Genomic DNA, 27654 nt, shown 5'->3' with positions numbered 1-27654 from the left:
CAGGGACCATAGAGACAGGCCTACATAGTAAGGAACACAGTCCCCAACCACAGCTGCATGAGAGGCTGGCTGGCTCTCGCTCCAGCCACAGCCACGGGGACCCTGACATGAGTCAGCCAGCTCAGCTGCTCCCAGATCCCTGACCCTTAGAAACGGACAGAGATGATCAAGGATCATTGTTTTTCTTTTCTTTTCTTTTTTTTTTTTTTGAGAAGGAGAGAGAGAATCCCAAGCAGGTTCCATCCCATCACCCTGACAACATGACCTGAACTGAAACCAAGAGTCAGCCGCTCAACTGACTGAGCCACCCAGGCACCCCCGATCATTGTTTCGATCTAAGTTTCAGGGTACCACTTTCTGCACGAGAAGTAACTACTATACTAGCCCCCATCTCTGTATCGCCAGGGCCTGGAAGCAACAGGCAGCACAGAGCAGGGTTGACTCCAACGTCTGCTGCAGACACAACAAACTGGATTCACAGCAGGAGACTGCCTCTCAGATATCTACTGTTCAAGGACGGGAGGCAACAGATACGATTTCTGACCGAGGGACTGAATGTGAGCTCGTGCCCCCAGAGACCAGCTGTGGGCACGGTGAGAGGTCTTGTTAAGGTTATGCTTGACACAATTGGAATGCACTTCTGGTGGCACCTTGCACGTACAACCTCCAACCTCTAGGCCGATGTCAAGCTACTTTTGCAAAAGGGACAGAAAAGCAGCCCTTGGCTACAAACAGTCTTCCCCGAGTCAGAAGCAGTGCCGATTGTCTAACAATCTAGCTCGCTGTTTGTAATCCAGGAACTCCCAAAGATCTCAGCGCACTAGAGACATTTCATTGTCATGACCAAATACTGCCTCTCTGCACGCCTCTTATTCTGAGGCTGGCAGCTGCTAGCATCCCTGAACCTTTCCTGGGACAAACAGTACCTTTTGACACCCCCCACGCCCCGGCCCTTGAAGTTGCTCTGACTATAGGGGGACAAGCCCAGTGTGGAGCAGAGTTTTCTCTCTGTGGCCCCTGAGCGCAGGGCTTTGTGTGAAGTAGAAGACCAGCAGTGCCGAGGTTCGGGGTGGAAGGAGAGAAGCTGCCAATAAAGACGGCAAGCGAGCCACCTGAAAGCAGGTGCTCGATTGCATATGACAGTGCCCTGGTGCCCCAGCAGAAGACTTGCTGTCTCCTGGATGGTCACTGGATGAGTGACGAGTGCCATCCTGCTCATGTGTCCCCGGTCTCCTTCCTCATGTCCTGCCAGCCATTCCAGACCCTGGCACCCACTGCTCCCACAGGAAACCGAGGGTCACCTGTTACTCTTCCATCTCCTTCACCTCCCACAACTAATGCCCTGCCAAGCCTCACTGTTTTCACCCTTGAGTGTCTCCCTGTTGCCTTCCCTTCTCCTCCACCGCTGTCCCCCAGGCCCTGTCACTCTTGCTGGCCACTCTGAGCCCCACCAGGAGGCACACTTCCACTCTTGCCCTGTATCCAGTCTCCATTTGGCAGTCGGAGAGGTTTTTTAAAAATGTGAATTGGATAAAGGTCACCCTTCCATGCTTAAATTTTTCAGAGGCTTCCCATTATATTTCTAATAAAAATGCCTCCGCTTGCTCTGCAACTCTCTGTTTGATCTGACCGTTGCCTATACCACTTGTGCTTTATGTTTGGGGTCAGTCCCTGACTACTACACCAGATAGCCACACTGGCCACCTCTGAATCAATCAAAAGTGACTAAAACATGGCATCAACCCTAGGGTAGGCCTGCGACCTTCCTAATGAATCTCAGTGTGAATCACCCCTAATAGCCCCCTGCTTGTTACTCTGTCATGGTGCATCTATCATCACAGATTGAGGTGTTAAGCATCTGTCTCCAGGATGGACCGGGAACTCGAAAAGGACCCCATGATCACTTGCTAAACACAGTGCACCCATGCTTCCTGGCCCCCTACCCAGAAGGCCACCAGAGCATGCATGCATGGACGAGGCCAGAGCAGGGGCACCCAGGGCAGCACTCACTTGCCGAAAGGCCGCTGCTGGCGCTCATGGAGCGGCCGGGCTCAGGGCGGGATTTAGTGATGGATGGAATACTGACTGAGCCGCTGAACACGGTCCGGCTTTCCTGAGGCCGAGGGTTCTGAAAACAAAACACAGAGGAAAACTCTTCAGCCAGAGAGAGTGAGTGATTTTCAGCAGAGATGTCTATTTTTCACTTGCATTTTAGCAAAGAAATGATCTTGACCAGAGTGATACAGAACAAGGAAGAGACTATATAATCCCTCCTGTCCCCAGAAGTACTGAACCCGAATGGAAGCAAACCTCACCCCAGTCAAGGATAAGTGCTCATCCTTGTATGGATTGAGATGGTTATTGGCAAATAAGAATACTCTTTGTTGTGAGAACAGTGAGTAAAAGTTACGTGGTTAGAAGTGACAGCGAAGCTCAGAATTACACGGACATTTGCAGATAATGAGACAAAGCATTTACTACATACTGCGAGATTTTTATTAGGATGACTCCATTAGCTGAAGAGAATGAGCCCACTTGGAGCAAAGAAAATTTAGAGTCTATTTTTCTCCAGCAGATGTTTTACAGTATGATACAGAATGTGCTGTGTGAGCAGCACTGTGGCACAGCTGGCACATCCACAACCGGGGTGAAGCAATCTCACCAGGCAACTCTGGTTTGGAAAGTTTTCTATCACATTATGGAATGGTTTTGGGGCTCCAGGTAGAAAAGTGGGCCACTGGGTACCTTGGAAGTCATACACAGTGAGAGAGGAGGCTACTAGTAAGAGCTATCTGAAGTTGGCTGAGAACCCAAACCTGTGAGACCAGAAAGAGGGTTGGCTGACTCCTGAGAGAAGGTTGTGTCAAAACAACCGTCGGGCCAAGGTTGGCAATCAGGGAAACACGCACTAATACTGCGTGAAGAACTCCAGATCCTACATTCTGAGCAGCCACGCCAGCTGAGTTAGTGGGCTGGTGGGTCGCAGAGCCAACCACTGCCTTTTGGTTCACATATCGAATCTGCAAAGTCCACTTAATTCTTAGTGTGTTATTTGTTCAAAGCAAATGCTTCCCCCCTTTTTTTTCCTCTAAGAAAATAAAACGATCAAAACTGAAACAGCACCAGCATTTTAACATTCAGGGTAGGGAAGCAACCCTCTAAGACACAGTGACAGGCAAACAGTGCAGCAAAGAAAAGATCAAAAGAGATGGGAAGATCAGTTTCAACCTTCCAGTTCTTATTGTTTCTGCTGTAAACCATAAGATACCTGGGGCGGGGGGGCGTCCTTTCCTATAGAACAAACCTAGCCTAGAATAAATGGCCTAAATGAAGTCTGTAAAAATATACCAGCTGTGCAGTAATCAAAGACTACACACAGAAGAAATATTTTGTGAGAAAAAACCCACAATGGAACAGTTTACCATTCATTCAGCTGGAGTTTGACGTCAGTCTAAAGTGACAGGAAACCAGCTTTGCTGGGCTCTTTTGGGCGCAAATACATTTCAGATCAGGGGAAAACTTTGACGACAGTGTTTTTACTTGCAGAGGAATGACTTACAGGACATCTCTGTCCTCTTTCATTGGAAAAATTCTTGACCGATTAATTTAGACAATAGTCCTCTGGAATGCACTCCCTGCAATGTTACCAGGCAAACTTAGGCTTGTTTTTATCATCGTTCATCTTATTTTGTTAAATAAGATGTTTAAATGACATTATGGTTTAATGTCAATGACTTTTCAAACATAATTTAGGGTAATTTCATAATACAAACAAAAACACAAAAATAAACTTCATACCCTATGGTTAGTTTTCTATGCAAATAAAAAATTGGTGCTACTGTTTTGCTAGTAAGTCAGGGGCGCTGTGGGACATGGGTATACATGACGGAATCCGAGTGTCTTGTTTGTAAAGTGAACTTGAGAAAACGTTCCTGAGGACTTAGCTAAGCGTGTATTTCTTGAGGGAAGCATGGGTAATCTGCTTCAATGGCCACCAGCTCTCCAGCCACAGCAAGGCCACTGGATTCCAGGATGTCAGGCCAAATTGCAGGGGCTGAGAGGAGAGAGAACACAGTCCTTCCCAATGCAGCCACTCTGTGTTTGTTTTCTCTCTGAATTAGTTGTCATATCTCGGATCCTGGCTGAAATTAAAGGTATAGCAGCACCTCAACTAGTGAGATTATCTTTTTTAAAAAAATTTTCCTGTTACTCATTAATACTATTATAATTTTTACCTGGGAGATTTTTAAGCTTTTCAAAAAGGGGTTTATTGTGGAAAGAAGGCCTGTGGCGAGGCCCTATCACAGACCTCAATGCCACTAAATAAAAAATTTTTCTCTGAGTTGAACTGGTTCTAGGCTAATGAGCTATAAAAAATTAAGATATTCTGGGAGACCTCTTTTGTTTGTTTAAACAAAATAAAGACCCATGCAGGGGCTATTTTTAACGATGGTATCTGTAAAGGGAAAATTGTGATGGGGAAATCATCTATTAAACATAAAAAACTCTCCAATACTGTTTAAAAACTAAAAGTGAAATCCTCCCCCAGTCTTCATGCTTTTCCTCAAAAGAAGAAACGAGCTAGAGCTTGAAGAGTAGGAGGAGGATACAGAGGTTTGGCAAAAGAGAAACAGGCCAAAGGAAAGAGTCAGTCACAAAATGCACCACCCTCAGCAGTGTTACTTATCAAGCCAGGTATAGGAGGTCCGCACACGGTTAGTGGAGTTAACACCTGACTCAGCTGTCCATACCCTCAGAGTCATAAAGCTTGGTGTACCGGGGACAGAGCGCAGAGACGGGGAATATGCAGGGTTTATGGAATCAGGAGAGAGAAATTTTTCAGCAGAATTAACAGTCATGTGATAGATGTGCTCAAAGTTGATCGGAGAGGAGATCAGACCGGAGTGATGATTTGGGGATGGATAAGGGAAGCCTGGCTATCAAAACAACAGAAAGAAGAAAAAAGGTAACAAGGTCATGAAAATGGATTCACTGATTATATATGACATTTCACATGGCATGCATGTAGAAGAAATGATATATCTCACATCAGAACTGATTCCTACATGAAATACTTTCACTTAGAAAGTTAAGTTTTTTAATCCCCCTGCCAGTAACTGAAACAGCCGATGTGCAAAAGATCATTCATTTTATAAAATCATTCTCTTTTATTACTATCATTAAATGAGCAGAAACTGGACTCTGGGAGGTGCAAGGAGACATTCAGAGTTTAGTTCAGTATTTTCTTATGTGACAGAATCAAAATATGGCAAAAACAAACCAATAACAAGGACAGAAAAAGCAAGAAAGTTAACAAGCAGCAAACCTAAAACCAACCTCTCGCTGGAAGTGCTATGAAACTGTTTCTTCAAAAACCTAAAACCATTTCCTGGTATTTACAGGCTCTGACATGTGTTTGCTTTCACTGATCTGATTTTCCCCCAACAGGATCAGTGAGTGAGTGAGGAAGAGCCTGATTACAGGTGGACCTCTCAGAGCCTGTCTCCACTCAGACATCCAGAGGACATGTTTGTTTTTAACATGAAAAAAAATCTGCCCTTCAATGTCTGGGTGTATTAAAACATAAAAGAACGTAATACTAAAGATACAGAAAAAAGCTTTTCACGTGGAGGACTCTAGTTTTTCAGTCAGAATGACTTCTGAGTAATTTGGGAGCCATCACTCAACACCCAGCCGCCTTCTCTGAGGGGCATTTTCAGGGTTCAGGAGTTGGAGGGGAAGGATTTTTTTGGGGAAGGCTGGCGGAACATGTGCCCTTCTGAGCTGGGATGAGCTAGCTTTGCCTATTAACAAAATCTTGCAAACTATGGAGACTTAAAAAAAAAACTCTTACATGAGATGTTGGTTTAAGTTTAGAGATGTGAATGAGCCAGTGCTTTTGGAAGTGATTTCCAAAAAGAACACACTAGTGATGTCAAAGCAACTTTGACCTGAAGAAGCAGTATTACTTGATAGAGCTCTCAGGGATCCTCAAGCTAGAAATGTGGTCTTCGTTAACCATGTTTGGGACGGAAAAAAGGCACAATGTCACGTGCCAAAAATAAATCTTCTGGAGGTAAAATAGTATTTCTGGATTCAACTGGAGAAAAATCTGCCCTCTCTTGCCAGCAGCCACTAATGAAAATAATAACAACAAGGAATGGAGAAGCTAAAGCAGGATGTCCTTCAAGTCCTGCAAGCTGCTCGTACTGACTGCGTGTGTTCTCAGTAAGACACATGTGAGGAGGGCTCATATCTGACTCAGGAGAGAGAAGGAAGCAAAGAGGACTCCCTCATCTCGATGGTCTCTTGCACATCCGTGATGCAAACAACCCTCTCTCAGTATCATTTTAGTGCAGAGAAAAGCCTCTGAAGACAACCATTAGCTCTCTAAGCTCGCAGGTATTTCCCAGGAAAGAACTGATATGAGTAAAACAAAAAATTGTCTGCGGTACATGCTGCTCTTTGCACGATGATAACATGTAACTTTGGGATCTGAAAGCTCTTTTTACATATGTAAATGATAGATGAATTTAATTTATCTTAATTTTTGGAAACAGTTCTTTAAACAGATAATTCCATTTCAGTGGAAAGAACAGATTAAAATCTGAGAACATAATAAAATATCACACATTTCTCAATAAACATATAGACACACAGGTACATGCATGCATACAATTAATTTTTTTCAGACGTGCATACTATCATGTAACAACCAGTGTCTACCCCAAGACAAGCATGGGGCTGGGTGGACCATATATCAAAAATATTGGTTTGGTCATGAAATGGGTGCCTAGAAACAGCCCCAGCTTGTACGTCTCCTGCTAGTAAAGGGAAGAAGGCCAGGTGAAAATAAAATTAAGGCAAAGAAATTGGTTTAAAAAATTTATATCAACTTCTTGTCCTGGAAATACAAAAGTGCTTACAGGGTAAGAAAGGGATGGAAGAAACATTAAAAACTGGACTTCATTCTAGGACAGAGAGGCACTTGCATTAATGACAAAGAGAGCCAATGAGGCAGCTGTTGGGTCAGCAAAATTGGTGACACGAAGTGCTAAAAATCAAGAGGCCTAATGGGGACACAAGGCCAACACAGAAGGCCATGTATCCTGGAGTCAGGTGGGGGAGAATCTTTGGGAGATGCTGTTGGAGCTTGCTGTACTCAGTAATTAAAACCAGACCTTATTTTGAATAAAATATACATAAATAAAAGAGAGATTTCCTTTACTTTACGTGATGGGAGGGGAAAGGGAGAAACAGTGGAGTAAGGAGGGATGATGCTTTGAGATACAAGTCCTTATAATGTTGGAAACCTGACATTTCTTTTTATGGTGCTCATGCAGGGTGTATGGTGATTACATCTTATTGTATATGAAGGCCTGAAAAAATTTTGGAACATTAGCAATTGGTTTTTCACTTGATGGCAGAAGACTACCAAGCAGAGGAATATTTTATGAAATCCTGAAACTATTTCACCTTAAGGAAAATATTTTAATTTCTGGGACATAATAGAATATATAGAAAAATTCTTTTTTTTTTTTTTTAGAAAAATTCTTTATAATTTTGTTGTGGGAATACAGAAGATAAAAAAAAAACTGTGTATATTTTTTTTTTGGTGCACCAAAATGAAACACAAATGAAAAAAATTTTAATTTAAAAAGGGTAATACCTATTAAAACTTTGTTAACTACTGAAATAATTTTGTATTTGTTGATATATTGCTTTGCAACATATTCATGTTTGAGATTTGTATCCCTCCAAAATCTGAAGTACATATCAGGTGTTGAAAAACCATTTACCAACAAAATTAAAAAAACTTTCATTAAAATTGTACATGAACACTTGAGCAATCAAACAGAAGCTATTCACATTTCCAATGTTTATCAAAATGGAAAAATTCTCTCTCAAATGACAGAGGCTTTGGACTGTATGGAACATTATGTCATGTTTCTTGAGAATAAAGGAAAAGCAGCCTGAGGACTTTCAACACATGCTCAGAATGGGCAAAGAGTGGAGAGAAATCTGAAATCTCACTCTCAGGCAATAGATGAAAAACCAGTGTAAGTTTTAAATATGATAGGTATGTCTAACAGTTCAATACTTAATATGGTTGGTCTTAGATTTTTTTTACTTAGTTTTAATTACTATGTGTAATCTTTCTGCATGCTTTATTTCTATTTATCTGGCACAGCTAATGAAAATCTCCATTCTGGGAGGATAAATGGCTATTGTTAATGATTTGAACTCCCTATGGGAGGGATGACACCAGGTCATCGGGATGCCTTGGTGGGGACAAGAACAGCACTGTATATGTTCATAAACAGGGTCAACTGGTTGATCGGGATACTTACAAAGAGGAACTCAGACTCAATGGCTGTTTTTTTTTGTTTTTCCCGTGGAACAAATGCAGAACTATCTTCAAAAGCTTAATGGTTATTTCAGAAAATGTGACTGCACACTAAACTTATTACCTAGCATTTTTTCCTGTCAGTGATGGACACCTGCATTTCCTGTCACGGCAGAGCTGGTAACGTGCGCAATGAGACAGACTCCCTTAGAAAGAGCTCTGGGTCCAGACTCACAGATCTAATGCTACCACCAGTGATCAGAGGCTCCTATTAAAGTTTCAATAATTTGCTGAGGTATCATAATACTGAAATGTTAAGTATAAACAGAGCCTGGAAAATTAGCTAATTCCACTAATATTCTTTCTTAACATAATGGGTCCAAGAATCTAATCTTCAAGTGAAAAACAAGTTTTCCTATGTTGTACTTCCGTGTGTAGGATGGACCAGGCGGCTTGTCTGTAACTGAGCAGAGGAGGAAAATTTGACTGCCCCGCCAGGCAACAGGTGTGACCATTACTGACCAACCTAACATGGCTCCCGGGGGGGGTTGGGGGGGGGAGGGGCAAAGGGGGAGGGTGCAGATATCTGTGTGGAATTGCTAAAACATAGTGAAATGTTAAGAGATTTGATGAGCAAGTTCTGAATCTCAGTTCAGATCCTCTCGAAGTCCAGCAGTAAGTCTGGATATAGGACAGGTTTATGGGGTGTGTAACTAAGCAAGAACTGGATCTGTCTGGTTTCTCAGAGATGCCCAAATGCCGAGTTTTTCTCATCAGGTATATATCATCATGCACCTTACACATACTGTGATGTATGGACACAAATGTCTCATCATCATACTAACATACCCTTTTTGGTCTGCATATGGATTTCAGCATACACGTATGCTTTCTCCCCCTCTGTCCCACTTGTAACCACGTTCCCATTCCCCTTTCATTTCTCTTACCATAGGCAGGTCTTTTAGGATCTGTATTCCATCCCCTGGGCCCATGTGTGCTATGTGGTTAAAATTAGTTGGGTTAGAAATTAATTTATTTCTCATTTCTGGATCTCGTAGCATCTCTCTGTAAGATAAAACACCTGTTTAGATACTTTTTCTGTGATCTATCTGGAACACTTTAGAAAAATATTAAGCATCCTTTATTTGTTCACAAAAATAAAACCATGAAGTCATGTTCAATAAGGACAGAATAATAAAATACACTCAATTAAAACTTTACTTAGAAACTTTTGTTTTAAATAAAAGATCTTGTGCATTTTGACGGGAGAGGGTTCACTTAGTACTGACACAGCAAAGCTCTGTTTTACAGATAGTTCTGACCATCTTATGTGTGTCTTTTAAAATAATTGATAACACTTTAGAGATGTTTTTATATGTGATTGGGAATACTATAAGCCTTTAGGCTGTTTGCTCATGAAGAGAATAATCTGAAGTTCCACAGACTATACAGATATACTACATGCAGATATGTTCTGTCTATATTATTACACAAAGGCCCATATTTAGAAAATTGTAAGTATTTCATATACACAGAGAAATGAATTAAAATACGGTACTTTAATCCAATGCATACTCACATTGTGGAGAGTATTAATTAAAATTACATTGAGAAGTACATTCATTACTGCAGTTTTGACACCAGAGATGCATGACAGATTTTCAGAGAGCAAGTCTGCTTTCCGCGTCAAATACCAGTATCGTCACCACGTAGGCCCGAGGTTGCACCGGCACTCATAGATGGGGAGCACAAGCCACGCACCCACCTCCTCTGCTGCATCCTCTCCTCTTCTGGGACCCTGAAGGAGAAGCGTCGCTTGTTGTTGATGTTTCTAACCATCTGCTTCCGACTATTGTCCGATGTTTCAGGAACCACCAGTTCATCCCCTTCTGTTAAAAAAATATGAAGAAGAGTGATGTTCTTTAAAGCCCTAAAATGCTTTTCATCCATTAATCTCCAAGATAGTACCAACAATTCAGTCACAGGACCTACATAACTCTCATTTTTAAAAGCTGTGTGTTGATACAGTAAATAATTTAAACCAGGACATATGTAAACAGGGATATATGAAAATTAAACATAGCTTACAAAGTATAGTTTCACTTTTATTTGATTATTAACATAAAATGGTACAATTTTAGTGGAAAAAAAGAAAAACACAGTTGCCTGGGTGTCCTGTCACTTTGCAGCTCCCCTGCCCCATCTCTCTACATTGTCTTCTCCTGCCTTCCAGCACTGATTCCAAGGCTTAAGGGGTTAAAAAGCCCCCCCCCCCCCCCCCCCGTGAAGCTGCACAGCAATCAGGCAGAAATGGTAAATTATTCATGTAAATGATAACTAAAATTATTTTGACATAATAAAACATTTCCTTTGCAGGATCCAGTCTGCCAGATGTGGAGAAAGAACAAAATCTCATGCTCCCACCAGCTTCCTTCACTAAAGGTAAGACTGTTGCTATTTCTACTCTTCTAATCTTGGGGAGGTGATGATACTTAATTGTATTGCATCCAGCTTCAATTTTAATACCTAGTAGTAAAACCGTCAGCCAAGGGCTTCCCAGACAAGCTGAAATTTCTGAACATGCTCTAGGAATCAAATAGACAGCTGTAGTCACATAACACAATGGATGCCATTCTCTAAATAAGGAATGGGAGAAAAGGATTCGCACCAGCCACAAAGCTGAAGTGAGAAAAAGCAGGAGGGCAGGAGCCTACAAGCAAGCCAGGGCAGGTGATCAGTGGAAAGCAATGTTCTTCTCGTAAGGAAATAATGTAGCTTCATCAGCTTGCTTTCTTAACTATGTGGGAAACACAGTTTTGGAATTTGAGAATGGTGAGTGCATAGCAGGTCTGGGTGGATATGGTGATAGCCAGGAGGCACAGCAGCACTCTGAGTCCCTGAGAGACGAGGGACAGAGTGAGACAGAGAAAAAGAAAGGGCCTCTGGGGAGTGGGGCCCCTTCCTTCTCCCGAGGACAGGACACCTTTGCTGAAATTCGGTCAGGTCTTCTGTTGTTAAGCTCTGCCTCCACTGCCAGCTCAGGGCAGAAAGCTGAGAGCATGGGGAACACATGTGGAAAAAGGCTTCATCCTGCGAACTCGACCGGGACATGGACATAGTCTATGATCATCATAGCCATACACCATGAGAACAGGGTGGAGCCAATCCTACACAAATACCTGGACTTCCTCTAAGAAAAAGATGCAAAAGCAAGTGCAGGCCCTTAGGGATGAGAAGTGTAAAGCTCAAGTGTCATTAGCTTCACAGTGAATCCATCACTGAGTGGGAATCACTTCTAAATCCTGAATCTCCCTTCTCAAATCTTGGTGGAATATCCCCTATTATGTAGGACCTCTCCTATAGCCACCAGCCTGTAAACCCAGTAACCTCCAGAGCTCTAAGAGCAGACACTGGCTACAAACTGCAAGGCAAGCAGTGACTGTGAACACGGTCCTTGTCCTCTCTAGAGCTCCCATCCCAGGGGCTCCTGTTGCTGCTGCTCCTGAACCTGCCTCTCTGTGGTCCTTGCCTGTGCCAACACAAGCACTTCAGAAGCTTGAAGCCCTAGGCATTGGTAGAAGGTATTCCTAAAGTTCCCGATCAGAACTCTTGATGAGTTTTCACAATTTTAGTGCCACACCTTGGGCTAGGTTTTATAGTATCAAGAGTACAGAAGATACATTCAACTATACTTTCTTGACTTGACTCAGTACTCCACAGAAAATAACAGGTAGGTCAGAAACAAGTATTTTGTATATACAGTTATGCAAGATTAAACAGACTGCCTTTTTGTGCAGACATTTATCCTAATACATTGAGGTGAGTATGATAGTAGCCAAGATCATAGACTTTGGAATAAGACAAACCCAAGTTTAAATCTGGTCTCTGTCACTTACTGATTATCTTAGGCAGTCAGCTTAGAGAGAACATTCCCATGGAAGCTATCCCATTAATGAATGTTTTCTTACCTGCCATCTTATTTTTGAAATATATTAATCTAATTGTCTCCAGCCCTAAAAGGTTTAATGATCCTTCACTGTTTAAGGGTCGAACCTAAAATAATAAAAAATAAAATAAAATTAGTATTTCAAAAACCTTCAAATGAAATAATAAAATTTCTGGCCTATTTAGAAAGCACACACTAGTGAGCCTTTCCATTAATCCTTCGTCTTCAAAATATGGCTCCCCTGAAAACCAAGAAGAGATTAACATTAATTCTGATGGGAAATGGGTATAAAGTTATCTAATTTGAACAAAAAAGTTATAATAAGAACATTTTAAAGGAAGAATATTCTGGGGGAAATAAAGCAGAAATATATTTAAATCTTAATTGACTTTTTAAGGCCATTAGTGACTAAATAATTATGCTATGAAGATATCAACGCAGCCACTTTATGAATGTGGTTAGAACTATAAGTCCACATGTGACAGAGATGAGACTGTGTATCCCTGGAGAGAGGAAGGCTGTCAGTAAATGCTGACAGAGCAACTGCTCACATACATGGAGTAGATGAATGGAGTCCCTACCTCACACCATGAATCAAACACAACTCCCTGGAGATTAAGGACATAAATGTAACAGGTACAACTTTTAAACTTTTGGAATAAAGGTCCTATCTTTTTTTTTTTTTTTTTAACTTTTATTTATTTATGATAGTCACACACAGAAAGAGAGAGAGAGGCAGAGACACAGGCAGAGGGAGAAGCAGGCTCCATGCATCGGAAGCCCGATGTGGGATTTGATCCTGGATCCCCAGGATCGCGCCCTGGGCCAAAGGCAGGCGCTAAACCGCTGCGCCACCCAGGGATCCCAGGTCCTATCTTTATGACCCTGAATTAGGAAAGAGTTTCCTAACAGAAAAAAGATAAGCTTAAAGGATAAGAATGATACATATAATGACATTAGAATCTGTAACAATAACCCTTGAAAATAATAATACACTATGTTAACTAACTTAAATTTAAATAAATTCTAAAAAAATTATAACAATTATAATTATAGAATTATAATTCTATAAAAATTATATAAAAATAATCATATAATTATTTTTTCAGTAAAAAAATAAGTTATTGTTATTTTATAAAAACAAATGTTTAGTAAAATACACAATCAAAATGGGTAGGTCATAAATGGAGATTTACCCCACCCCTTACTAACTCAGTATTTACAATATATAAAGAATTTCAACAAATTAATAAGAAGCCAGTCAAATAGAAAAAGGAGCAAAAAGCATGACTAGGTTTTCACAGAAGAAGAAATAAGAATGAATAAACATAAACAAAAATGAGATGAATAAACATACAAAGATTAGGGACAAGCAAATTCATGCCTCAAGGGGACAGCATTTTATGACCATATAATGGTTGTAAAACTATGAACTCTGAGAATGGCAAGATCAGAGAAGATGTGGGTCAGCAGGAACTCCTCTGTACTGCTGGGGGAAGTATGAACTAGTACAATTACTCTGGAAAATAGTGACACTATTTTGTAAAGTTGAACCCCTGCATTCCCTGTGCCCCATCAATTCTGCTCCTAGACATGTGATTTAAAGAAACTCCTGCACATGTAACCAAAGACACAGGCATCAGTATTCTCTGTAGCAAAACCTGGAAAATAATTCAAAGTCTGCTAATCAGAGAACAGAGAAATGAACTGTGATCTAGTCTCTCAATAGAATATTTTTATAGTAGTGAAAAGCAATGGGCTATCCACAGCACAGAGAACAACACAGATGAACCTTGGAGTATGCAGGAAGACAGCAAGGCAGATGACACATAACATTTCCATAAAGCTCAAAAACAAGCAAACCGAACAGTACAAAACAAAACAACTGTTTAGGAATATTTAAATATGCCCCATATCCATTCTGTATTTTAAGCAAAGCAATGATACCTACATATTCAGGACAGTGATTTTCTCGGGGAGGGACAGGGGTATGGGATATGGGAAAATGATGGAGGTAGAGAGAGTGACTGGTAATGTTCTGGCCTTAAAGTTTAGCAGGTGGGTTCATGAGCAAGCAGTTAATTATTGTGCTTCACAAAGGTCATATTCTTTCATACACATCATAAAATTCACATGATAAAAATAAACTGGAAAACGAAATGTAATCAGCCCACATACAAATCAGAGGGCCATATTTTAGGTGCTTTACATAAAGTGGGAGTATTTGTAAAAGTTTTCATTGCTGATGTGCTTTAAAACCAGGCAGATTTTGAAATATGACGTGTCTCTTTCTTGTACCTATTCTTCTAAACCCTGCTCCCTGATTGATGATACAAGCTATATATCTGTATGAAATGATAGTCTTCACTTATGCAAGACAATTGTTCTATACCTGTAAAAATTCTTTCTGTTATCATAGGGAGATATTAAAGGGAAAATCATATTTTATTAGGAATATATAAAGCCTTTATTTTTAAATCATGAGAGGCTTAAACAGTTTTGGTTCTAAGTTTAATCACACCTCTCTAGCATGTGAGAGCTGCCTCAGGATTAAAGCCTGCATACCATTATGTAAAAAGCAGTTACAAGAAAAAATGACAGCATTCTCCTTCAGAGCTCCAGAAGTAGAAGATGGCACTGGCATTTTACGCTGAGGTTATATCCTGGTGGCTCACTGTAACAATACTCCTATCAATACAGTAAAACTAAATGTGACAAAAATAGTATGGTATTGAGCTACCTACAAAAGTAACTAGCTTGACTTCTGTTTCTAGTTTTTCTCCTCTTAGTTTTTCTGTTTCTTAGTTTTCTGCTGCTAAATCCCAAATTACCGATTGTCAGAAAATGCTTGATTAGGGAAATAGCTAACTAGTCACATTAGTGTTTCACTACACTCATTAGTGTGCTGAGCCCATATTTTAATGTGAAGTTACCTTTTTGAGTGGGAGAGTCTGAATCCATTCCATGGAGTTCACATCGAAGATATCAACTGCATTCTCACTATACACTGAGAGATATGGTGCGTTGTAACCTGAGAGAAGGGAAGGAGGAACAGTTACTTTTCCAGTACTGTTACAGTTAATTACTTCTAACCCATAAACCCAAAACATTTTGAAAGATCTATGCCAAATTACTGTAGAGTGGAATCACACCCAAACCCTACTGTGTTCATGTAATAGCCATGTCAAAACATTTTTGAGGCAGGCAGAACATAAGTCATCGATGAGCAGGTGACATGCCATGAGTCAGCTCAGATGGTGGCTTTAACACATAGTGATTCTGCTAACACAGATGGGAGAATATTCCCTTCGCCAATACTAGTTCTATAAAGGGATGTCAGTACATATTAAAGTATTTGATTCCTCAACCAGTTAAACTGTTGATAGTGAAACAACTTACAAAGCAGTCTTGGGTGACACCTGCAGTCGCATCTACGAATGTATGATCATGCACCTGGCACAGGAACATGAAAGGGGGTGAATGCTCAAAACTGCTTACTGAAGGAATGAACAGCAGGAGGTGGTGACACAGCAAGCAGAGATTAGATAACTGACCTCAATGGAGGTCATGAAGGACATCACTGGCCGAGCCATTTGTCAGCCAGATATTCTGACTCCACATCAAAAAATAATACTTTGAATTATTATTTGACCAGGTTACAAAACACCTTTATTCTACATAGGACACCACAGATTAAAATACATATTTTAGAAGAAACAAAACTTTAAATATATTTAGGTCTGGGTGGGTAGGATTTACAAGGATTTTTCTTTTTTTTAATCCAGATTTTCTAACTTATCTGTAATTAGCATGTACAGCCCTCCTAACATTTCTTTCACCGAACCTTACCCTTGACTGTATCATGTCCATCATCCCACCTACCTGGTTTGAGCAGTAGCGATCTCACGCCTCCTACTCCAAATCCTTCCCCCTGAGTTCTGAATTCCAATCTCTCTGGCCTCCGTGGAGATTTTACTCTATTTCCTGTGTTTACCACATAGTCAACCTTTCCCTAGTTCCCTAGTTTAGTATTCAAGCATGCTCAAGTATCTTCCACTAAAAACAGAGCATTTAGGGTCAGATCCTCCTCCTGCAGGCCTCCCCAGAACTCTGTACTTTTGCTACAAAGCACTTCTAACCCACTGCAACTTCTAGTTTGTCAGGAACCTTTCCTACTTTATACTATGCTCCAGCAGGGTGAAAACTGCCTGCTGTGCTGCTGGCTATATCTTGTCCAGTGGGATGGCATGGAAGGAGTATCCAGTAATTTATTAATGTCTTAATATTTCTTTAAAGAGTGCAACAGGCAATCTCAAATATCTATTTAGATAAAACTATAAAACAGAGAAACACTTCTTACAGATGCTGTGTTATACCTTTACATAATTGATTAAATAATTCAATTAGTAACTACTTCTCCAGAGTAAGGCTCATGAGCTATTAACGCTCACAAGCCCTATATTTTGGGGGGAACCATGAAGATAACTGTTTAGTGCTACTTCAAAATACAACATGAGTTAAAAATCTACCTAAGTAAACTATTCTATAGAAAGAATAGCTTCAACTACAAACGAGGTAATGTTGACCTGCTGGCCTAGGTCTAACTACGGATAGTTACTTTAATGTTGACCTGCTGGCCTAACTATGGAAGTTTACTTTACATAATTAAACAACGTAACTGATACTTAGGCAAAACCTTAAGGATGACTTAAAAAAAACAAGCTGTTATTAATAGTGAATGTATTTAGGAGATGAGGTCAAAGGAAAAGGAAAGAGACAAAAAGGTAAAACAGCTGAAAGTAGAAGGCTCTTACAACAAGAGGAGGGATTTGACGGCCACATCAACTCCTGTTGTCTCGATCTCCGGCCCTGGCAGTCAGTGTATATCCCAATGCTGTTAAAACACAGCAGATACTCTTTACTGGAGATCTCAACTGCGCAGATGGCATCCATTGGCTGGTGGGCAATAAATGACAGTGTGTGGTCATTTGAATGGAGCATACTGTATGGGCTTCCCTCTCCGTTCAACGGGTATCTTAGGAATCCCGACTGGAATCCCACGCAGAGCTGTTCACTGAAGATCGCCATCCATTGCACGTTATATGGGACTTGAATTTCCTTAAATTTCCTGTGACGGGTCTTGCTCTGAAATAGTTCATAACAGAGGACCTGCCTTTTCATAGCCACACACAGGCATGTGAGAGCTCCATGGCACACTTTGCCCGAAGTTATGGTCTGACACCCTTTAGTTTCTGCCAGCTTATAAAAATCAGTCTCTCGTCCGTCCAAAGCTGATATAGGAAAAAGTCGTACATGACGATTTCGTCCTGAGATCACAGCAACAAGCTGATCATTTGGAATGAGTTCAATCTGATGTATCTTCTTATTATCACCAACTCTAATAATTTCTATGCAAAGAAATGATAATAAATCAAATGCAGAATGTTTTATTTATTAATTGTATCCTAATTATACTCAACTCAAAATGATATGTCAACTTCTAATCAAAACACAGATACACACAGAAGAATATGGGATCTGAATCATGGAGAAAGAGGAAGATAACTGTGCCCATTATAAGGTAACTGCACACACTTATAGTGAAGTGTTAAATTCAGCACCACAATTTCCGGCAACCAAAGCAAAGTGTCCCTGTGTGATAAAGCATGCCACATCTGTAGGAAAAACCTTCTTACTGGCACTAAATTCTCAGGAACTTCAGCATGGTACTCCTATTTTAAAAACTGAGTAAGGCATATTTTACTGAAGCTATTTCATTCATTCTTTCTCTTTTTAGAGACAGAGAGAGACAGAGATTGCATGAGCACAAGCAGCAGGAAGGGGTATAAGGAGAGACTCCCAAGCAGGCTCCATGCTGTGTGGAGCTTGTTGCAGGGCTCGATTCCAGGACCCTAAGTTCACAACGTGAACGGAAATCAAGAGTCTGATGCCTAACTGACTGAGCCCCCCAGGTGCCCCAGAAGGTATCTCTACGAGTAACAAATGGATACAGTTTAAATGCACTGTTCTCCCACCATCTCACTTGATCTGAAAATTGGTTCCTTTTTATTTCACTTAGTATTTAATTTCTCCCTGGGAAAAAATCTGTTATATTAAGTGTGGGGGGGAAAAACACCCCCAACAACGAACACATTTTAATGACTGTCATGTCTTCTAGTGCTAACAGAGCGATGAACAAATCAAGCTATTATCTTTCACATCCATTTTTAGGTATGCAACCTGAGTTTGTGCAGCAGGGCTGTTAAACAAGTGACAAAAGAAACACAACACAGGGCAGCCCAAGTGGCTCAGCCGTTTAGCGCCGCTTTCAGCCCAGGGCGTGATCCTGGAGACCTGGGATCGAGTCCCACGTCAGGCTCCCTGTATGGAGCCTGCTTCTCCCTCTGCCTGTGTCTCTGCCTCTCTGTCTCCTGTGTTTCTCATGAATAAATAAATAAAATCTTAAGAAAAAAAAAAAAAAAGAAACACAACACATACTTGCAAGTTTAAGAACTCAGGAAGATTAAAGAATTTTAAAAGTTATCTTTTGATTTATAAACACATCAAATTGGTGTGGAAAATTTCAATTATAGAATATATAAGAGCAAATCCTGCTCTTCTTAGGATTTAGAATCTAGAGTTTAGAATTGTCTACCAGTATCTAGTTGAAAGTTACTCCACAATAATTAAGTTTTGTCTTACCATCTTTGGTGATGTGCACAACAAATAATCCTTCTTCATTGCCCAGAGCTATCCTTTCGTGATCTATGGAAGACATGGATACGGAACACTGTTAACAGGTAAAACTATGTAAAACTAATAGAACAAAACAGATAATAAAAAAATTTGGTGCATAAAACTGAAGTAAGTAACTTAAAAATAATAACAATTTGTACTATTAAATCTCCTTCCAGATTACAGTGGTAAATGTTATTACTTCATGTCTTTTTTAATGGAACAATCATTAGAAAGTATATCAATACTTACAGAAAGAAGTAAATGTTTATTTAATAAAGGGTGAAAAAAATTAAAAATCTAGTTTGTTAGCACCCTGGATCTAGTTCTATTTCTTGTTTTGGGAGGGAAAAATTGTGGCAGGCATTTGAACCCTACTCATTAGCTTTTCATTATTTACTAGAAAGTAACAGCCAGATGTGCACAAAACAAGACAAAAATTTAAACCTCCAGACACAGAAGCTGCCATTTTTTTGAGGGGATTTGATATGCAGGGTGTCCTGTGTCACGTGTCCTGCCTTCCTGAAACCTCCCCATAACTTCTGAGAGGTAATCGGAACCTGCATCTCACCTAGGAAACTCACACACTAAAAAGTTAAACAACTTGCTCTATGTCACACAGCAGAAAATAGATGCAAGCCAGCTCTGCCCACAGAGGGGAGGTCAGTCAACAACTACGGTAACACTGTCAACGGGGCAAATCCGTACCTATGATTGCAGCTGCCTGGGTTGTTTTAATGAGGGGCAGAGTGCTGTCATAAGCCTCCTTGGGAACATAGACGGAGCGGTCTCTGAATTTGCTTTTCTTCAAAATCTTATGCAGCTCGTTGAGCACGCCCACCCACTTGTTCCTCTCGCTCTCACTCTCTGCGAGCATTAGGACCGAACACCTGCTGTCAGATGCTGAGAGCTGGGAAGCTGTGACCTAGGAGAGTTAATCAGCTTCTGTTAGGAAACAAATCAGGCCGGCTTCATGTTGATGCTGACTGGCCAGGCTTTGGCCAATAAGATGACACTCATTAGATGACACCCTTACCAGAGGTCAGCGCTCTTCAGGAGAATTACTAGTCTTTGCATTAGAATTCATGACAAAACAAAGGTAGCAGATACATCTATCTATCTATCTATCTATCTATCTATCTATCTATCTATCTATCTATCTACCATTTTTTATTTTTTATTTTCTTTGCTATAAAGTGCCAGGCTGCCATCTCTAAGGAACTCATTACCCACACTCATACATCAACAGCAGCTGATACTTATACTGAGCAATCGCTGAGCAGTGATTGGAGACTTACAAGTATGAGACAGATGTTGCTATTATATCCTGATTTTACATATGAAAATACTGTGGTGCAGAGTTACAGTCTCTAAGGATGTCCCACCAGACTGGGATCCAGGTTTATGCTCACAAGTACTACATCCAACTGACTTTCAACTTGTTTTAAAAAGTCAGAAATGCTTAGACATAACATTCTATGTTACTTCATAACATAACTATCTTAGAGAAGATCAGCTCACTTGAGTTAGTATTTACATGAAGATTTATCACTACACAAACAGCACTTAAAATCAGAACAGACTTAAATTTTATACACATGGATCCCTTCTTAAAAGTGATTTCAGCAGCAGTGACTATAGAGTCCCATTATGTGGGGCACGTGGGTGGCTCAGTGGTTTGTCTTTGGCTCAGGTCGTGATCCCAGAGTCCTGGGATTGAGGTCCCACATCAGGCTCCCCACTGGGAGCCTGCTTCTCTCTCTGCCTATGTCTCTGCCTCACTCTCTGTGTCTCTCATGAATAAATAAAATCTTAAAAAAAAAAAAAAAAAGAATCCCACTATATGAATCAGCTCCAGGCAAGAGGGCCTCTTAGGCTCTCTTGGTGACCTTCCTTGAATACAAGATTCATAGCAGGCACTCAGTATACAGGCATAACACTAGGGCAGTGGTCTTTTTTGTTTTGTTTTGCTTTGTGTTTTAAACCTTTATTGTCTTAATTCACCAATCCAAGATAACTCTGTGGGAGGGCAGACAGCCTCCAGAGATGGCTAATCAACAATTCTTCCTCTGGAATTAGATTCTTCTCATCAAGCTCTGGAGTCTGTTTCCCCTCCCCTTAAAAATCCAGGTTGGCCTCATGACAGCTCTGACCAACAGAAAGTACAAGAGTTATGCCCGTTTTGGCCTGGTCCTTAAAAGAAAAGTCTGGCAGTTTCTTTTGTCCTCTTGGAGGCCAGCCCCGTAGAGCTCAACCAGATGGTTGAATGAGAGACCACATGGACAAGTTCACAGAGAGAACGGAGATTGCCAAGCAAACAAGCAACAACAAAGCCCCAGATATGTAAACAAAGTCATTTTGGGATATTCTAGCCCCAAGTCAGCAAAATGTAGCCACAGGAGTGATCCTAGTCGACCTTACTCAAAGTGGATAGCTGCCCCACAGTGGCAAAAAATAAATCATTACTGGTTTAAGCCACTAAGTTGTGGAGTCATTATTACAAAGCAATAGAAATAATATTAATTTTGAAAAAATATTTTATTTATTTGACAGAGAGTGTGTGAAGGCATGTGAGAGAGAGAAGGGGGGAGGGGCAGAGGGAGATCCTTCTGGGGAGCCCGATGGGGGGGCTCAATCCCAGGACCTTGGGATCACTACCAGAGCTGAAGGCAGACGCTTATCCCACTCAACCACCCAAGTTGCCCCAAAACTAATTTTTTTAAATGAGATTTTATTTATATATTTATTTTTATTGATTATTTTATTATTTTTTAAAAGATTTTATTTATTCATTCATTAGAGACATGGAGAGAGAGAGGCAGAGACACAGGCTGAGGGAGAAGCAGGCTCCCCACAGAAAGCCCGATGCGGGACTTGATCACACCCTGAGCCGAAAGCAGATGCTCAACCGCTGAGGCACCCAGGTGTCCCTTAAAAGAGATTTTAAAAGAAATCTCTCCTTTTTTTTTTTCTCAGAAAGGAGAGAAACTTTACACTTACTCAGTTTTTCACATGGTATATTTATTTGGAAATTGTAGTCAAAAGTATCACCCAAGATGAAAACTAGTTTAGAGGCCAAATATTTATGCTTTCTACAGGTCTTTTACTAATGAAATATTTACTTAGTGCTAATTGTCTATACATTCAAGTACTGGATAACACAAAACACATTCAGGAATATAGGACTTGGTACTATTCCTAGTAAGTTTATGATCTATATGGAGAGACAAAATATATAATCCCTAAGAACACATAATCTAGTGATCAAATTATAGCACACAACTTACTCTGAATATACAGGGTATATCTTTTCGACTTGCATGAATAACATCAGAAGCCAACACTGAACTCACAGAAAATTCTTCATCCCTGAGAAAAGTGAAACATTAAAAGTTGGCATATGTAGGTATATGTGTGTTGTGTTTTGGGTGTGTATCCAAGTAACACACATGGAGCAATCCTTAAAATTTAATTGCACTAAACATCCAAATTGAATTTTAAAAGTTTTGATTTTTCCACCATTGTAAGTGATAGTGCTCAAAGTAATTTATCAGGAGTAACTCAGCAGTGGTGATCATACATTGAGCTAGAAAAGATTGCTGCTTCCCATTGCAAGGCCAGTATCTGTACATGCGAAGAGGGATCTGAACCCTCCCTAACAAGGGACCCTCTTGCCTCTCGCAATACATCTCACATACCCACAACATAGCTTATCTGACATTTCACTATTCTTTCAACACCTGAAACAGAATTCCTCCACAAGAATTTACTCCTTGTGACTCCCTTGCTTTGGTTCCTAGTGCCATCACTCTCCTCATCTTGAGGACTTGATGCCTTAGTCTTAGCTTTAATTCTCCCTGCATTTCTGTAGCGAGCCCCCGAGCAGGCTCTGTTGGACTTTCTTTGCTAATATTTCTCACACCTATCTCCTTGTATTCTGTATCTGTGGGGAAGAAGATGTGCCTGAGGAGCTGGTGGTATGAAATGCCACTGTGTGCCATTTCTGGAGAAAGCTGGATGGAGGCCCATGTGGGATTTATCAGCACAGAGGTGAGAGCTGAAGCTCTGGGGGTTCATGTCACCCCAGCGGAGTGCAAGAGTTAATAAGAGAGGTAAGGGAGAGCACTCCATGGGGTAGGGGAATAGCCTGAAAAGCAAGAGGTGTACTCATTCAAATGTTTGCCTGCTCATTATATGTTCCAAGAGCCTGATTTTGAGATTTCTGCTCCCTTTCCTCACACTGGAATTCCATTCCACACCTTGAGGCAATGATTGAACCGTCACACATTAGGCCTTCATTACCCCAGCCAGCTTTATGCCGGTCTTTTGGATTCAAACTTTAGTTTCTTTTCCCTGACCCCAAGCCCCATCCCTCTACACACACCAACCTGCCCTAGAACTACACCTTGCTTCCTGGTCTTAATTATGCTACTCTGGCAATATTAGCCAATTAGATTATGAACATAAAATTAGATTCAAATAAAAATATGGCAATATAATTAGGTGAAAAATCAGACGCTTTCAAAAGCTCACCTCATGTCAATCACCTGACTGACCACAACGCTGGGCTGAGATGCTTTTCCTTCAGCGACATCATACAGGAAGAGTTTAAAGTCACAAACCACAGCCAGGGCTCTCTGCCATCCTTTCTTTACTCCAGCTGGTTTCGGAATCTTCGGCAAACAGACAGAAACAACTCACACTAAAATGTCAAGCGCAGCCCCCTTAATTACCTACGGAACTGCACAACAGAAACCTCAAGACACTGCACACGTGCTCTAGGTCTGCGGGTCTGGTTGGTAAAGTGCAGACAGAAACACAGACCATTGAAAACATGAAAAGTCAACGGTAAGAATAATTTCTTCAAATACGTATGACTTTTTATTCTGAAAAAACTTTTAAATGGTACCATTTTAACTTTCACTAGTAATTCATTAAAATAACATTCACAGATTTTTTTTTTATTTTATTTTAAGTAGGCTTCATACCCAATGTGGGGCTTGAACTCACAAGCCTGAGATTAAGAGTCGCATGCTCTACCAACTGAGCCAGCTAGGGACCCCACAGATTTCTAAGTAGCATAAAAGTCAAATTTGAGAGTATAAGGAAATGCAGCTTATACTTTGAATACTATTCAAGATTACCAGTAAGAAACACCCTGATAATATCTCAGGCTTTGTAAGCCTATGCTACATCTCCAGGAAGACCAGGGGGAGAGACTCATTTTTGGAGATTCAACATCTGTTTGTTACAAGATAGAGATAGTACAGAAAATTTTAAGACATTTTGGAATTTATTTCTAAGCAAAGGCCAGGTTTTTGTTTTCACATCACTCTGGATAAAATAAAATTATTAGATGAATTTTATTTGCCTAATTTTCTGACAAGGAGTATGTTTGTAAAGCGACTAGACTCTATCCTCAGTCATTAATCAATCTCAAAAGATGAATCTAAACCCAACCTAATTATACTTACCCTGACATGACCTTCATAGGCTGTTCCTATTCCTTTCTGTGGATCTATCCCCAGAGGACCTTTTGTCTGCTCAGGAGGGACTGGACAAGCAGTTGGAGCTTTGTTTACACAAGTTATATGACATGAGAATCCGCACACTTTTGAAGAGGGGGAATAAAAAACAATGTTCAATAAAAATACACTTTTACAAAAAAGAAAATTCACTGAGCACTCATTACATACAAGGGGCTTATCTGTGGTTTTGTTTTAAATAATTGTTTTGTCATTTGGGGAGCTGATTCATTTGCTTATCAATAAGAATTTCAATGAGAAACAGTAAAGATTTTTATTATTGTAATATTATTGTTCTGTGTTAACAGGAGTAATCAAGAGGAGCAAATACATAGGAAAAAAAAATCTAAATTTGTGACTACAACAGTGATTTTAAACTTGGAATTCCAAAAAGTGGTTTCTAGAGTTCTAATTCTTCATTTTGCCACAACTTAGTATCTGCCCTGAAAATTTCTCTTGCCAGGCTCACTAATGGACATGAAATTACTCGACATCTTTGCAATATCTGGAAAATTTTATCAATCCTTTTTGAAAATGGAATTGTTCAATGATTAAAAAGGTACAAATTAAGGATAATCTTTAAGAGTTGTTAATATCATTATAGATTCTTCAGCTATAACTAAGGTCATAATAATGGTTAACTTAATTGAATGCATTTAATTTTTCTATAAGAGAGGTACAGTTACTCCTGTTTACGTATGACTTGCCCTGGTCACAGGACTCAAAAGTGGTACTGCTGGAATTCAAACCCAGGCAGTCGGGCTCAGAGCCTGCCCTACCTACCAACAATAGTGCTATGATACCTCTACCTGGTACTCACACGATGAACCTGAAACTCTAAGAGACAGGATAAACAAAAATAAGTATGTAAGTTTCACCGAGACTTGGTTGGGTGAATTGAAATATTGAAAGGCACCTGGGTGGCTCAGTTGGTTAAGCCTCCAACTCTCTTGATTTCAGCTCAGGTCATGATCTCAGGGTCATGGGATCGAGCCTCACACTGGGCTCCACACTCAGCTTGAGATTGGAGCTCAAGCTATGTCTGCTTGAGATTCTCTGTTTGCCCTCCCCCCCGCCACTTGCTCTCTCTCTAAAATAAATAAATAAAATCTTTTTAAAAGTTAAAACATTTAAAACAAACAAGTTTGTTGGAAGGGACTGCAGACTAAGGGAATCCATTTAGACAATTCTTACTCTAAGGCTCAGTGCTAGAGAATATTTGGGAAAGATTAAGAGAGGAGCTGAAGGGATACCGTTCTAGGAGTGCATGCACATGGGAAAATGTATATATACATCACTGATGGGCATTATGAAGCCATCAGAGGGGTAGGATGAACTAGTACTGACCTCCAAAACCACCAAACTTCTGTTAGACATCTCATTCACTTACAAGTGGAATGTCTTATAATTATAACAAGTTATAATCTGTTTTACTAATAGGCAAAACCTCACCTCCAAACAGCAGCGGAAACAACAAAATAATTGTCCTTTACAGGATCTAACTTCAATCAACCAAGAAGAAATTAAAATGATAGGAGTCTTTTGGAAGCTGTAACCGCATTACCATAACATTTATAAAAGCCTAGGCAGAGTCTAATGTGTCCCCACAGTGTATAGGGCAGAGTACTAAGGGTCCGTGGGAACGACAGGCACAATTTCATGACATGAGACTCTAGAAAGGGGCCTGGGGAGATCCAAAAAAATCCTACCATGTAATTATAAATGATTCTGATGCAACAGAAAGGATAAGGGATTAATACCAAGTAGCTATCCAGGATTCTTTCTGATAAACAGATTTTAGAATGACATTTATCTTTATTTGCATTTTATTTTTTAAAAGATTAATTTGTTTTAGAGAGAGAGAGTGAAAGAGCTGGGGAAGTACCAGAGGAAGAAGGAGAGAGAGAATCCTGAAGCAGACTCCCCACTGAGTGCGGAGCCCAATGCGGGGCTTAATCCCAGGACCTTGAGATCATGACCTGAGCCAAAACCAAGAGCCATCTAGGTGTCCCTAAAAGTGACACTTGTAAGTATTGGCTAAATCCAAAATGGGACAAGCCTTAAAACCTGTACAAATTCTCTCCTTTGGCTTCCATCATACCTTTCTGGTCAACAACATTAAGGGGATGTTAATAGCATCTTAAGACAGTGCATGCTATGTCTGCTTAGTTCTCATAGTCAAAGCAGAAGATCCAGACTGCATCATCTTCAATAGTCTTATAGATACATGCGTTTAGAACCAAAGAAAATGGTTGGGTTGTTAATGCTTTGCCGGAACCACGAATTCACCCAAAGAATGAAATAAAGACTGATAAAGTTCTCCCCTGTTTCTAGGGGCCGTCTATATTCTCCCATGTTCAACATTTAGCACAGTGTTTGGTTTATTATCTGTACTCCTGTTATCAGAAAAAAGCAAAGCCAGCAGATATTTAGATGTGTTTTAAGGAGAATACGGTTACGTGATCACAGTTGAGGTAGTCCATGCTAGGACCCTAACGTCACACTCTCCTGTCATTTTGTTCTTACCCTCACAGGAACAGCCTTGTCTTATCAAACCAACCATCAGAGAGGTGCACTGGTGACATCTGGTAGGTGTTGTGAAAGATTTGACAAAAAACTGATGAGTCTTGCGCTGCAAAACAAATGGATGAAAAAGACGCTGATGATCAAAAACATCAATTATTTAAAGGATTTCTGCAATGTGAATCTCTGGGCCTCACACGAGCTACTAGGATGTTTTCTAAATATAAGTAGAATCAATTGTTTTCATTTCTCACATCTTTTTGTAATTTATGCTCCTTAAATATTTTTACTAGGCAATACAGAGCTAGGTTATGCTAAAAATAACATAGGAAGTTACATGATAGGTTAACTGCTCTTGAATGCCATTTGAAAAGTTATAAATTGTAGGTTTTTATTTTTGCTCACAGATTTTGATTAAGGATTTTTACAAATTCTTCAAATGATTCTTCAGCAAAAAGTTAAATGAAACATTACATATTTATACTTTCACAAACACAAAAATTTAATATGCTTTTATACCTTCTTAGGAAGAACAAAGAGTAACTGAAAATTCTGGTCCCTGCTATAAGTACTTCATT

At 40.2% G+C, this 27654-nt stretch overlaps 1 protein-coding gene across 23 annotated transcripts in view; it reads right to left on the bottom strand.

The window, feature by feature from the left end:
• Window positions 1–27654, bottom strand: part of CDC42BPA (CDC42 binding protein kinase alpha) — a 309118-nt gene that overhangs the window by 7416 nt on the left and 274048 nt on the right. For 16 of the 23 annotated variants that reach the window (XM_025430631.3, XM_025430636.3, XM_025430633.3 and 13 more), the window contains 13 exons: window positions 27080–27185; window positions 24503–24639; window positions 23562–23701; window positions 22316–22397; window positions 19737–19953; window positions 18996–19058; window positions 17108–17701; window positions 15227–15324; window positions 12316–12400; window positions 10113–10236; window positions 9295–9412; window positions 4752–4937; window positions 2011–2128 (listed from right to left, as the gene is read on the bottom strand). In XM_025430631.3, the coding sequence (XP_025286416.1) occupies window positions 2011–2128; window positions 4752–4937; window positions 9295–9412; window positions 10113–10236; window positions 12316–12400; window positions 15227–15324; window positions 17108–17701; window positions 18996–19058; window positions 19737–19953; window positions 22316–22397; window positions 23562–23701; window positions 24503–24639; window positions 27080–27185 (2068 nt within the window). The remainder of the gene's footprint in view (window positions 1–2010; window positions 2129–4751; window positions 4938–9294; window positions 9413–10112; window positions 10237–12315; window positions 12401–15226; window positions 15325–17107; window positions 17702–18995; window positions 19059–19736; window positions 19954–22315; window positions 22398–23561; window positions 23702–24502; window positions 24640–27079; window positions 27186–27654) is intronic. The other 7 variants (XM_025430640.3, XM_025430647.3, XM_035718512.2 and 4 more) reach the window with 2 other exon arrangements.

Source organism: Canis lupus, chromosome 7, assembly GCF_003254725.2.
Source record: "Canis lupus dingo isolate Sandy chromosome 7, ASM325472v2, whole genome shotgun sequence".
Classification (NCBI taxonomy): domain Eukaryota; kingdom Metazoa; phylum Chordata; class Mammalia; order Carnivora; family Canidae; genus Canis; species Canis lupus.
The sequence above is the reverse complement of the archived record's forward strand: the minus strand, read 5'-3'. Positions and strand labels throughout refer to the sequence as shown.